General features: G+C 40.0%; 1 protein-coding gene across 1 annotated transcript in view; it reads right to left on the bottom strand.

Moving 5' to 3' along the window:
* Window positions 1–6298, bottom strand: part of LIX1 (limb and CNS expressed 1) — a 51712-nt gene extending 45414 nt beyond the window's left edge. Inside the window, exon 1 of the mRNA XM_060761823.2 lies at window positions 5947–6298. Coding sequence (XP_060617806.2) covers window positions 5947–6055 — 109 coding nt within the window. The 5' untranslated portion in view covers window positions 6056–6298. The remainder of the gene's footprint in view (window positions 1–5946) is intronic.
* Between the last annotated feature and the right edge of the window lie 8217 nt (window positions 6299–14515).

The raw sequence follows: 14515 nt of genomic DNA, 5'->3' as shown, positions 1-14515 counted from the left end.
TATAAGAGCCCATGAGAACATCCAGTCACTGGCCTTGCAAAGCCCTAGTTGACTCTGATAACAAGGGACCTCATCACATTAAATAAATTCCCCATCCCACCACATTTCATCTCATCACATGACTCACATCTACTTCTGGTGGGGTTCCGTGTTGGCTGAGTCAATGAAGCGTGGTAGGAGGGAGAAACCTGAACACGGGAGACTACCTGTGTTCATGTTGAGAATCATGGTGACAATGATGGGCAAGTGGGTGGTGTGGGTGATGTGGGATACCGGGCAACAGATTTGCCCTTCTGCACCATGAGTCTCCCACATCAACAACTTCAATGTGGCGAGGGCCAAGGAGAAATAGAACTGAATGTGATGAGTATAGTGATAGCACCTGATCCAGATCTTCTTATGACCTCATCCAATGGCTTCATATAGAAAGATACTGAGTGACATGGGGAATAAGATGGAATCTTGTGGTACCCCACAGCTAAATAGCCAAGGGCCTGAACAGGAATCCCCCAATACTACACAACTGGCCCTCTAGGCAGGATGGAACCACTGTAATATAATGTCATTTATTCTCATTTCACAAACTCATTGTCATTGTAATTGTTATTGTGTTTATTTATACCCCACTTTTTCTCTCCACAAGGAGACTTAAAGATGCTTACATTGAAAGCATTTCAGTATTGTAAATGAGATCCCATCATCCATGGTATAAAAAACCACTGGGAGATCTGGGAAGATCAACAGGGTAGCACTCCCTCTGTCTTTCCCCTGGATTAAATGGTCAGTCAGAGCAACTAAGGTCCTTTCTACGCTGCCATATAATCCAGATTATCCAATCAGATAATCCACATTATCTACCCTGAACAGGATTATATGAGTCTATACTGCCATATAATCCAGTTGAAAGCAGATAATCTGGATTTTATATGGCAGTGTAGAAGGGGCCATAGATTATGTAATAAGCATGGTGTTCTGAGCAAATGCAAGCAATTTTCTACTCAGAGTAGCAAGCAATTTTTTCACAGCATGTAGTTGTGGGTTGCATACTTCTTCTCTCTGTGCCTGTACCCAGAAGACTCCTCACTGATTAGAATGATCCTACCAGGTGAAAAGTTGAGGATGCAATCCTAACAATGTAATATGAGTTTTTGGCTTGCCACCCTGGTGCATAATAGGCAAAACAAAGAGTCTAAGCTGATTTCCAATCACATTTGCTTACAAGAGAGATAGCTATGCATATGCCAAGAGCACCCAATTAAAATATGATTATATACTGTGGGTAATCATGTTAAAGGGACTTCTGATGACTTTACTCATTGGTTTGAGCTGCAGATCTATGAAGGCTGTCAGATTAGAAGCAGGCTCTTCTCTCTGGTTGCATTGGAGCTGATTACATATTGACATACTTAGCCAAGATATAAAAAGGTCATCCTCAAGGACACAGCCCCTTCAAGCTGTGTGAGGCAGCAGACAAACCAAAATGTCTTTTCTTAACTCTGGTTTCTGAAATTATCTGAATGGACCAGGATATCAAATGACTATTTGAGATTGTTTGATATCCTGTTTTTCCCCCCATACTTCTATTTAATAAGCCAATATATAATTATCCAACTCCCCACTTTCCCCACAACTTGTTCAGAACAGATTTTCCTACATTTTCTCTCTGAAGAATTGTGCTTCCACCTTTAAGCATATCTGGTCTTAAGGCTTTCCGCTTTTTTCAACTGATGTAGCTACTGGTGATTTATCACTCCTTAATCTCTTTAGTACCTGTTGAACATCAGAGTATTTCCCATTTCTTTTTTAAGATCCTAGTGGCTTTGTGAAGAATGTGTCATTTCAGCTTGAGATCTTGGCCTTCTCCAGCTGCAGATTGTGAAAGACAATTTCAAAAACAGAATTGGTATCCTAAGTGAGCCCTGAATGAGTCTTACTTGTTGGTTCAAACATCCAACTGATTTCAGGATGATGAATACAATCAATGGGAATCAGTGGGAAGAGTGTTGCTGGATAAATGACCATGTTATGTTGAAAATTCATGGGAAAGTGTTCATCTGCCTAGTTTAGTTCACAAAAAAATGTTTGTAGTTTTCATAAATAATGTTCTGGACCTACAAAAGTTTAGAAGCCCCTGAGGCATCTTTAATCTTCTGAAAGGCAAACCAAATACAATTTGGAATAGACTTTGAGTAGAGGATTCATCAAACAGTGTGGTTCTAATCTGGATGTGATTTAGTTACCTCTGGCTGACCTTGAAACCGCCAAAGACATAGCACACAAACATGACCAGGCTGGCATTTCGAAGGAGCACCCTGTTGACATGGACTTCCTCTCTGTGACAAATCGGTCAGATCTGTTTCAGAAACCTGGTACTTGACATAATTATAGTACTGTGCTAACACCACATGGAATTATGGGGTTTACAGTTTGTGTGTTTATGTGCCTAGAAGTTGCCTGCTTACTTTTAGTGACCCCATTAATATCATTAGGCTTTCTAAGGCAAGGAATGCTCACAAGTGAACTATAGCATACAACACTTGGTATAAATTGGTGGTCCTATTCAAATACTCACCAGAGGTGATGCTGCTTAACATCTAAAGTTGGACAGGACCTGATTCCTTGGGTTATTTAGGCTAGAAGATGTATTTAGAATTCCCAGCTGAAGGGTTTTAGTTCCTCATGAAACTACATCAGCTGAAGTTGAATCATGGTGCTATATTTATGTAGCCCCCGCCACCCAGACCTTGCAAACAGACTTCTGAAGTGCATCCAATGAACTCTTTCCCTTTTTGCTTTAGGACAGTGGTTCTCAACCTATTGGTCCCCAGATGTTTTGGCCTCCAACTCCCAGAAACTCTAACAGCTGGTAAACTGGATGGGATTTCTGGGAGTTGTAAGCTAAGACATCTGGGGACACACAGGTTTAGAATGACTGCTTTTGGTGCTACCTTTAGTCTTGGTGTAACAGCAGCTTGCTTTTGGAAGACCATTGTTTCATCCATTGCAATATATTGTTACCAGAAGTGATTTCATGAAATAACAGTTATTCTGTCATTTTTATTCTTGGTTATGGGGAAATTTATGTTATTCACCAAATGATGTGAGGTATTCTTTCTGCTGAGAGCCAGCACATGTACTGGTTTGAACAATAGACATTGGAAACCAATGTTCAAATCCCTGTTCAACCATGGAAACCCAAGGAGTCACCTTTGGCAAGACACATACTTTCGGTCTTATAGGAAGGCCAATATGCCAAGAAAATCTCATGATAAGTTCAACTTAAGGTTATCATAGTAAGAAATAATTTGAAGGCACAAAACAGCAACACATTTTGTTTGTGAAAAAATTAATGTTATTGATCAAAATGAGAGATTTTGGTTTTTTTGTTTTTTGTTTAATATGGTATCTCTCATAGATGCTAATACTAAAATAAAATTTGCCACCCTGGTTCAGAACATATTCTGCATTTTAAGTTCCAACACATGGCCTCCATAGCCATTTCCAAAGGGTGATAGAAATCCCAAATACATTACAGAATGATAGGGCCCTTCTAGACATGCCCTATATCCCAGGATCCGATCCAAGGTTTTCTGCTTTAAAGTGGATTATGTGAGTCTGCACTGCCAGCTAATCTGGGATAAACAAAAAAAACCTGGAATCAGATCTTGGTATATAGGGCATGGGTGGAAGGGCCCATGGTCTTTTAAAGGATTGTATCCCATGCTATGCTAACAGAAACAACATTTGAATGAATGAATGAACATATTTTAAGTTAAACCCCAGCTTCATCCACCCCACAATCATTTCCAAGGGAGCAGGAAAGGTATAAAATACAGCATGGAAATGAAATATCTCCCTCGATCATTAATATATCACAATTAAGTTTGGTGAGTGTATCTTAAACAGAGAATACTACTTGAATTGCAGTTTGAATACCACCTGGGATAACGCCAGAAAAAAATCGATGGGAGGTACAAAAAATTAGCAAAATAATCATCAGGATAACAAGGATTTAATCCATGCTAATAATAGGTCTTACTGCACTGTAGCTGAAAAAGTTGGGGGTTAAATAAGGTCATTAGAAATTATTTTATGTCAGCCTCATTACCACTTGTTATCCCTTGGAGTTGCCCCCCCCAATTCTGACACCCTTTTTTGAAGTGGCTGAAAAAGGAAGATGTAAACTATATTTAAAATTCAGTCTTTTGAAATATTATGCGGCACTTGGGCTTAATTCCCTTTTAGAATAAGGGGACGTATTAGCATGCAACAGCTCATAACAGGCTAAAGTCCATAACAAATGAAATATATTTAAGGGTGCTATATCTGCATCTGAAAGATGTTGCTTTTTTCCATCAGAAAAAGTATTTTTAATGGATAACCCCAACTTGTGATTCTGCTGAAAACGATATTCAACTCCATTGTGTCTGGCATGTGTTTTCTGCTTTATTATAGCCATCCTAGCAGCCCAGGGATCCGTGGGTGGTCACAATAACTTTGTCTGAGCGGTCAGTACATACACTTTCAATCAAAACCTTGTCAGACGATCTTCAGGAATCTGCAGCAATGGTTGGGGTGGAGGGGAAATTTCTCCCACCTTTTTCTAGATCAGATTCTTTCTGCTTATAAGATGCATCTGCTCTAACAAGGTTTCCGAATTTTAAAAAAATCAGTTTATCAGGGGTCTGCAATAACAGCATGAAGGTTTTCTTCTGGGTGGCCTAGGAAGCTCTATTTATGTTTGTTTATCTGTCTAACTCTTGATTTCTGTCAAACTGCATAAGGAATCACCGATACATAACTCTGCTCTCACAAACTGCTTGTTTAAAACCCATCCATTTCATATACATTGAGAAAGAATGCACAAGGCTGGAGTGACTAACGCTCAACATTACTACTGACAAAGATATTACACAGACACTTTGAAAAAAGTATCTTTCACATAATACAAGGAGGCTAATGTAGGGGAGACTTAAGTTTCTGTATGAAATGTTATCCAACAAAGACAGCAATTGAGTAATTTGAGCTAAAATTACAACAAATTCTATGTAAACAATGGTTTGGAGAAAAACACACAGTGGAGAGATAAAACAGCTCTAAGTGAATTGATTCATCATGAGAAATTTTGCAAAACGTTGGAGTTGGATTTCTGCATAACATTCAGGAATTTTGCTTTCCTGACCACAGAATCAAGTGATTATGGACTAGATTCTCATGCTTTCTAATACAAAGCAGCAATGTATCCTTGCAGAAATCGTGAGTTAAATCAATTGAAGCCAGGAATTACCAAAGCTTCAGCTGCATTACATGAAAGCCAAATTCATACTGAAAAGAGTTAATTGAAAATATTTTTATAACTAAATTTGGAAACCTTTAGTGACCATATTAATTAGAAAACATAGACTTGGTTCATACTGATAGGACTGTTTTGGGATGCAGCACAAAGAGGCAATGTGCCCTAAGCAGGTGTGTGCGCGAGAAAGAGAGAGAAAGAGGGTAGAGCATTATAACAAGCACATGCTCTGTTTATTTAGAGATAATGTAAACTCTGATTTTAAAATCATGTTTAATAGTGTAAATGTATAAATATCAGTGTTTTGCAGTATTTTAAAATAAAATATATCAAGCCCTTCAAGTCATAGAAATAGTAAGTGGAGTAAAAGTTGTACATTTTTTAACCACAGATACGTTAAACAAATGAGAATCGAAGAAAAGCAGTTTCCTGAGTTCTTTTACATTAAAAAGATAGTAGAACAGTGGTCAGTAATAGTATAATTTCAATATCACACATATGGGGACATGCAGATGCAAAGATATCCTGAAATTTGTAAAATGGAATCAATATATTCGACAAACTTCCCTAAGACATTCCAGAGGCACAGGTAGCTCTTTGGCATGAATGCAAAGCATCCCCACAAAAGTTCAGAAACTTTGTTTGGTACTCACAGTCTTTAAATGCCAGGGCAGGATCCCGGTGAGGCAAGGCTTGGGAGATTATATGTTGTAGCGATTCCAAGGTTCTGTCCATCTTGGTCTCTCTTTTTCGAGGCTGCATCCAGCAAGTGTCCACATGCCTGACTCTGTCCCGTAGAGTCCTGAATGTATGCAGTTCATTGATGAACTGGATTACTGAAGAATCTCTTTCAACATCTGCCAATCAGACATTGCTCAGATTCAAAAGACCCTTCAGGGGGTCCCCCTCCTTGGCTCACTTATCTTTGTTGGAGGCTGAGCTAATTAGCTGGAGAGGCAGGCGGACAGAGGCCTTCCGAGGGCTTTCTTCTGTTCAAGACACCCACCTACCGGCTGGCAGGAGAGGCTCACCAAAGGAAAGGCAGTCCCGCCTTTCATCCTGACATTGAATGAAGCTGCTGAACCAGACAAAGTTGGGGATTCTGCTGACTTCATTAAAAAATCACTATGTTGAAGGGAAAGAAAGAAGATGAACTGGGGAAAATCGAAGATTAATATTGAATCCTACTGATTGTGGTGGTTGTGTGCTTTCAAGTCATTTCTGACTTAAGGCCAAACTAAATTGAACCTATTATGGAATTTTCTTGACAAGGTTTGTTCAAAGGAGGCTTGCCATTGCTATCTTCTGAGGCTGAGAGGTTGTCTTGCCCAAAATAATCCATTGGGTTTTAATGGCTTAATTCAAGTCCTAGTCTCCAGAGTCATAGGACCTCATCACATAGGGAAAATTCCCTGTCATAGAACACTTTGTCTACGCAGCCGGCACAGAACTTGCCGGATCTCATCACATATCGCACATCTACTTTTGAAGTGTGGTAAGAGGGGGAAATCTGAACATAGGATATTTTGTTCAGATAGGAAATCATGGGGACAGTGGCGGTTGCACGCATGAAAGGTACACTTTTACAGCGTGTGATGGGCAAGGGAGTGATCCGAGCCATTGGACAACAGATTCACCCTGCTGCTCCTTGACATGCCCTGCTGTCCCCTGTAATGTGATGAGGTCCCTAGTCCAATGTTCTCAGCCTTCCTTCAAGGATTTTAATCCCTTCTCGGTCATGGAAAATTACTGGCAATTCCCAAGATTGAGATAATGTGACTTACCTAAGATCACTAGTGGGTTTCCAGGACTGAGCAGAGATTTGAACCCTGTTGTTCTCCAGAGACAAACTCCAGTGCTCAAACTGCCACACTATGCTCGTTCTCATCCTATAGATAAATCGAACTGGGCAGGGCTTCTCAGTTTTTTATTTGCACTAAGTTGTTGTGCACCTTCAAGTAGTTTCTGACTTATGGCCCTAAGATGACCCTCTTGCAGTTTTTTTTGGCATTTTCAGAGGAGGCTTTACCCTCGCTTTCCCTGAGGTTGAGAGAATGTGGCATGTCCAAGGTCACCCAGTAGGTTCACATGATTGAGCACGCCCTTGTTTCCAGAGTCATAGACAAACATTCAAAATGTTAGTTATAAAAATGCACATTCAGCTAAAATAGTCTTCACAGCTAACTTTGGTTTTAGTAAACTTTGGTTGGAGCCAGCCCAACTTCGCTCAGGAAAAAGTTAACTACTTACACTGCATCTACACTGTAAAATTAATGCAGTTTGACATTACTTTAACTGCCATGGCTCCATGCTATGGAATCATGGGAATCTGTAGTTTTATAAGGTCTCAAATCTTCTCTGCTAATATGCTGGTCCTTCCCAAACCTGAACTCCCAACATTTCACAGAATTGAGCCACAACAATTAAAAACTGCAGTGTAGATGCACCAACTTGGCTAATGAGAAATTTGTATAATTAACTTACCAAGCTATTTGAGGTGATCGAATATGGACTATCTGGCAGGTTTATATGTGAGAATACTGTCTTTCAGATTTCCTGGCCACAAGCTATTTTTGGCTTTGTATTTCAAAACCAGGTCCTTAAATTGGGCTTGTAAACAAACTGGAAGTTGGTGCAGTTGATTAATGATACAGACACAGCAGTTATCAATATGGAGGCAGTCGCAACTTTTTTATCTGCTTTTTTTGGGTAAGGGTGCAAGTCTGGACACAGAAACCACATGGTCATAAAGGAGTAATGATGGGTCCAGGAGCATCCCTAGACCATGAACCTCTTCTTTTAGCTTATCTAGATTGCAACATCTACTAAGAACTGCCTAAGCAGGCATGAAAAGGAATATTGTTATTATTCTTATATATAAACATTTACATTTTGTCATTTCTCTATATAAAAGTCAAAGCATGTGTTTTTATATGTATATTTGAATCACAAAGACTCCTCCATGGCTTGATGGATCTGGACCAAACTTGGCACACATACCCTTTATGGTCCAATTTAAAATATTGATGGGGTTTGGGGGGGGGGGATTGACAGAGGTTGATGGGAATTGTAGTCCACTCACATCTGGAGAGCCATGTTAGTTTCACCCATGAATGAGAATGCTGTTCTCCTTCAAAGCAGTCAGACAGCCTACTTTCCAGAATGCATCTCCCAACATCCTTACCTCTTCGCGAGCCACACTGGGGATGATGGAAATTGCAGTCCCATCATCCCAGTGACCGATTAGGACAGTGGTTATCAACCTGTGGGGTGCAGCCCAGCAGTGGGTCATGAGAACAAAAATCCAGACCGCAAACCATCTTCTTATTTATTTATTTATTTATTTATTTATTTATTTATTTATTTATCTTTATTTTATTTCTACTCCTTTCTGCAGAGCTGAACAGCCCTGCCCCTTTTTGGTACTAATGTTGGAGAGTGGTTCCTGGTTAAGTGGTGCCAGGTCAAAGTGGTCCCTGGTCAAGTGGGCCTTGGTAAAAAAAAAAAAAAGGTTGGGAACCACTGAGTTAGGAGAAACATGAGTTGCAGCTCAGTCAGATCTGGAGTTGATGGGAGTTGAAGCCTGGGCAAATCTGGATGTGATGGGAGTTCCTAGATGTCAGGAATTGCAATTGTTCAAATCTGGAGCTGATGGGAATTGCCTACTGACCAGGTCTTTGACAGATGTTGGGCTCAAGGGGATGCCCAGAACCAACTGCAAGAGGACACTCAAGGGTTGCCACAGAGACTTCAATCAGTCAGATGTGCTCAGTACCCGAGGGAGAAAGAAAGTACTGCTTTGTCCTTCATCCAGGTTGATAATAATTATCCATCTTTTATCAAGTGAGGTGGCTGCAGAATGCCTTAAAAACGCACTCCCATGGGATAATTCCCTCCAAAAACAAACATGAACAATGACTTAAAACCATTTGAAAATTGAAGACACTGAGATAAATAGTCCAAAATTGTTATGAACTTTGTCCAGTAGAAAAAGAAGATATACCATAAATTATCAACAAGCACTTTTAAATAGGAACAAGTAGATAACAACCCCTCTTCTTCAAATGTAGAAAATAATTTTAGTGCAATAGCTTTCCATGAATAATATATTATTGGGTCTAAATTGAGATATAGTAACAATACATTATTGGCTGATTATCTGTGGGCAAGGAGGATACATATAAAAATATATATTTAGATGTCTTGTGAACTATACCAAGCATGCCTTTTGCAGAATACACTGGCACTTGTCATTACCAGATTTTACAATGACTTTCTCTGTAACAGCAATTTTGTCAATTCTAGTTTGTTCCACAGGGCCATCACACCTCAGGGATAATGGCAGGGTATCTCAATGCTGCCGAACCTGTCATTTTCTATATTGCACAGTATAACACATGCCAGATCTGGTCCTGTTTTTTTTAATTACTCTTCCAAAAAAGCTTGCTCCTATATGATACCTGCAGTGCGGGAAGCAGCAAGTCAGTTGAAGCAGGAGCTTCTGTTTGGACACATTGAGGGGGCAGACTTGTTTTCTGCTGCTCTAGAAATTAGGATCCAAAGAAATGAATTCAAATTGCAGGAAAAGAGATTCCACTTGAATATTAGTTAGATCTTCTTGAAGGTAATTGCTGTTCAGCAGTGGAATATGGTGCCTTGAAGAATCTCCTTTTCTGGAAGTTTCCGAGCAGAGGCTGTCTGCCAGGGGTACTTTGATTGTGTGTTCCTGCATGACGATTGTGTGTTCCAGCATGACAAGGGGTTGAATTGCATGGCCCCTGTGATCTGTTACAACTCTACAATTCTATGGTAATGTCTTCTGTGGAGAATATAAGGGTTTTTTTTGTATCGGGACAACCAGTCAAATTATATTACATTTCTAACAGAACAAAGAAAACAAACAGACAAAATACAAAATTTGTGAGTTTGGTAGTGATTAAATGTCCTTTGACCAGTATCTGGCCACTTGGAGTGCTTCTGCTATTGCTGCAAGAAGGTCCTCCATTGTGCATGTGGCAGGGCTCAGGTTGCATTGCAGCAGGTGGTCAGTGGTTTGCTCCTCTCTACACTCGCATGTGGAGGACATGAGAGAAGCCTCGCATGTGGGGGACATGAGAGAAGTCTCCTCGCAGGATTGCAAGACATCCGGGCATCCCCTGGGCAACGTCTTCGTAGACGGCTGATTCTCTCGCCACAGAAGCGACCAGCAGAATATTAGTTGATATTTCTATTATGGCAGCGAATGTTTAGGAGACAGGAAGAACACAAGTGGATGAAATGATTCCCCATGTCTAGAAATGACTAAAAATATTTAATGTATTCATTCTGCCAAATATATGCTTATTTGTGTTATCCAGGTGGAATTGGATGGTGCCAGGATCTTCCTGCTTTTGCACTACAGTAAGGTATGTTTCCAGTGGTCACATTAAGTGGAATGAGCTCTCGCCTTTAGCACCGTTTTCCTTCAGCCTAGCAGTTTAAAAACATACAAATGTGAGTTGATCAATAGGTACTGCCTGAGCGGGAAGGAAAATGGTGCTCCATGCAGTCATGCCAGACACATGACCTGGGAGCTGTCTACGGACAACACAGGCTCTTTGGCTTAGAAATGGAGATGAGCACCACACTTCAGAGCCAGAAAGGGAAGCCTTTACCTTTATCTGTGTATCTAGGAATTGAACGTCTACCCATCTGAGGTTAGGGAAAGAAGCATATTCTGAGATATAGGAAGAGCCAAACTAGTGTTTGTAGATGCCCAAAATAGTGGTTTGGAAGCAACCTGACGTGAGGGATCTGAATAGATTTTTGCAGGATTCAGTCTCCTGTGCACTTTCATCCAAGCAAAACTGAACTGACCTAGTGCTGTCCTGCTTCGCATGTAAGTAAAGCAGGAAGTTGTTCGACAGTATTAGTGCAATACATAGAATCATAGAGTTGGAAGAGACCTCATGGGCCACCCAGTCCAACCCCCTGCCAATTTCTTAGACACCTTTGCATAGGTAGCAGAATAAAGGTTAAAGATGAAATGGTCCAACCAAAATGGCTAAGTTTGATCTAAAGAAAAAACCACAGAAAAGGACAGTAAGCCAGTGATCCCTTAAGTTGTCAAAATAGAAACCATGAAGTCTCCTCACCTAAAATTTTAAGGAAAAATAAAGGAGTGTTCTTTCTCAAATGAGTATTATGGGAAACTTCATTTATTGAAAGAAGCTGATCTCTCTGTGTGTATTGTAATTGATTTTGTTACTTCACTCTATAATTGTAGAATAAGTGACAGATTTGTTTTTATTCCATCACAGCAATAAAACCACATGTAGCTTTTATCAGGAGCAGGGCTGTATGCCAGAGATTCTGAATATTTTTGATCTGTTGAGCCCTAAACATAAAGAAAACTGGTTCAAAAAGTCTTCTCATACCTCCAGGATACATGAGATATATTTGTTAAGACTATCAGGAACATTATTGACTTAACCTCTCTGTTTCCTGAAGTTCCCGATAAATAAAGTAAACTTTTGTTTGAATCTACATATGAAATATAAATGGAGCACTATGGAGTTCATCCCTTGTGTAAACTTTATGGTGACCTTTGATGGCTTCAGATATTTCAAGAATTCTACTGTTCCTTTCATGCTACAATGAAGAGACTGAATCCTTCTATTTTCCATTCCTACCTTCAAAACATTTCATACTCTGAATAAAATGAATCTTAAGGACAAATGAATTCTTAGTCTATGGCTTAGAATGACATAACATTTTTGCAGTGCAACCTTATGCATGCTTCTTTAGAAGTCCCATTCAGTGCAAGGGATTGCAATCTAAACCCCTCAAACTTCACCCCAACTGAAACAAAGGTTCAAGTACTTTGACCAACTTTTCCCAGTCATAAATACAATTAGCACAATTTCCTTCTGCTCTCTCTCCATGCCCTGCTCATTGAATTTCAAAACAAAATACTCAACTGGGTTGCTGTTGAGTTTTCCGGGCTGTGTGGCCATGTTACAGAAGCATTCTCTCCTGATGTTTTACCCACATCTATGGCAGGCATCCTCAGAGGGGTCTGTTGGAAACTAGGCAAGTGGGGTTTATATATCTGTGGAATGCCAGGGTGGGAGAAACAACTCTTGTCTGTTTGAGGCAAGTGTGACTGTTACAATTGGCAACATCCTGGATATTCTCCCACCCTGGACATTCCACAGACATATAAACCACACTTGCCTAGTTTCCAACAGACCTCACAACCTCAGAGGATGCCTGCCATAGATGTGGGTGAAACGTCAGGAGAGAATGCTTCTGGAATATGGCCATGCAGCTCGGAAAACTCAGAGCAACCCAGTGATTCTGGCCATGAAAAGCCTTCAGTAATACAAAATCCTCAACATCTAAATTCCAAAGGGAAAAATTAAGAGTTTTCACCAAGGTCTTTGTTATATCTTTTAGAACTTAATATGAAGTCTCCAGTCAATACCACTGAATACTGAATATTTGGATTGTGTTGTAGTTTTCACTTGAATTCACTTGACTGACCCTTTGCAAGCTGCTATGAGTTGAAAGATTTTTAGAGGAACAGCATGTTTGGCTTTACAAGTGGGTAAAGGTAAGTGAGAATTAAGTATTCAAATTTTGCTAGCTGCTTATATTACATAATGAAATGTTAGATCATGCTATCCCATAAGTATCCTTGTGAATCAAGTTACTTATCTTCAACAGCCTCACAGATACTTTGTACACTCCATAATATGATACCTGTAATTGAGTTTAAAGTTAGAATAGGTTATGGACTCCAAAAATCACGACACTTTAGGCAAATGGCCCTGGCTGCAAAAGCTTCAAGATCATCTATAATAGGCTGACCTTTAAGTTGAGGAATGTATAGGAACAAAATTTATTACCAGTTGCACAGACCCACTCCGAGATGGAGGGCCTGCCAGGCCTGTACATGATCACTTTTATTACTTGTCCATTTGGGCAGGATTTATACATGAAACCTCAAGGGCATGGAGAGAAAGAAAAACCAAATGCAAATTTTTTGGGTTCAAATATCTACTTATGCTACGTATATCATCTCACTTTTATTCAAATTTCAGAAACTGGTGATAAAAAATATCAGATCCAATGTTTTTGCCAAAACTTTAAGGCAATATAGTCAGAAGTTAATGGTGCTAATGGTAACTGAGGTACAAGGATGAAAATAACAGCCATGAGCAGCTTAAGTCTGTGGATTTGCCATGTTTATACATACGTATCTTCTGCATGGTTATCATTTTGTTACCTAACTTCATTTGCAAACACTGAAGGCATTCGATGCAGTGTATTCTTTAAGTACATACACTATTTCATAGTTTTACCTAGAAATTATAATAATTCCCAGCGAGTATGCTACACTGAATACTTATGCCCATATGCACATAAGTGGACTAGAAATTAGTCAACCTTGTTCTAAATCCATCTAAGTAACTCAGTGGTTCCCAACCTTTTTTTTTTTTTTTGACCAGGGACCACTCTCCAACATCAGTACCAAAAGGGCTACAAATCGGTTTTTGGTCAATTTTAGATTCAGTTTGGTTATTTGGGGTGTTCAGAAAGTTGTATTGGATAGACCACATCAGCCCTAGTTTCTAATATGGAACACATGCCACCCAGTAGTCGCCATCTGCTCGATCACAGAAAACCATATTTAATAATCTAGAGCTGATGTGGTAGTAGTAATCTTTCGTGGGGAGTCAGCCTCTCCCCTCCCGACATCCCCGTTGCCTTGGCACTATAAGAGGGTGTCACGAGACCAGTCGCTGTGTGGTTTCGAGGCAATGGTGTAGTAATGGTGAGGCCATGGACCATATTTTTGTTCTTTCAGACCACTGGTGTCCACGGACCACAAGCTGGGAACCACTGAGTTAATTAAATGCCAGAGATTACAGCCCTAGGTTTCCTTTCTTTGACAATTACTGTTTATGGTTCTGTCAAACAGTATCATGACAAAATGCTCTACTGAAACTCGGGCAAAACCCCTTCTTTATATTCCAGAAGGTAAGAATGGAATTTCCAAATTGCTAGATAACTCCTAGATACTGGAAGCCAACTAGTGCAGCTGACTGACTTTGGGGGTGGTAACTGGGTAGTGATGGTGGCAGACAATAGGGCGGCCTATACCCAGCCAGGCAAATTGTAGGGTTGTGTTTACTCTTTTGTTACCCTGTCATGTCGGGACCACGAGGGACCTTGGTA

This window comes from Anolis sagrei, chromosome 2 (genome assembly GCF_037176765.1).
Source record: "Anolis sagrei isolate rAnoSag1 chromosome 2, rAnoSag1.mat, whole genome shotgun sequence".
NCBI lineage: Eukaryota > Metazoa > Chordata > Lepidosauria > Squamata > Dactyloidae > Anolis > Anolis sagrei.
Note: the sequence above shows the minus strand (reverse complement) of the source record. Positions and strands in the feature narration are given on the sequence as shown.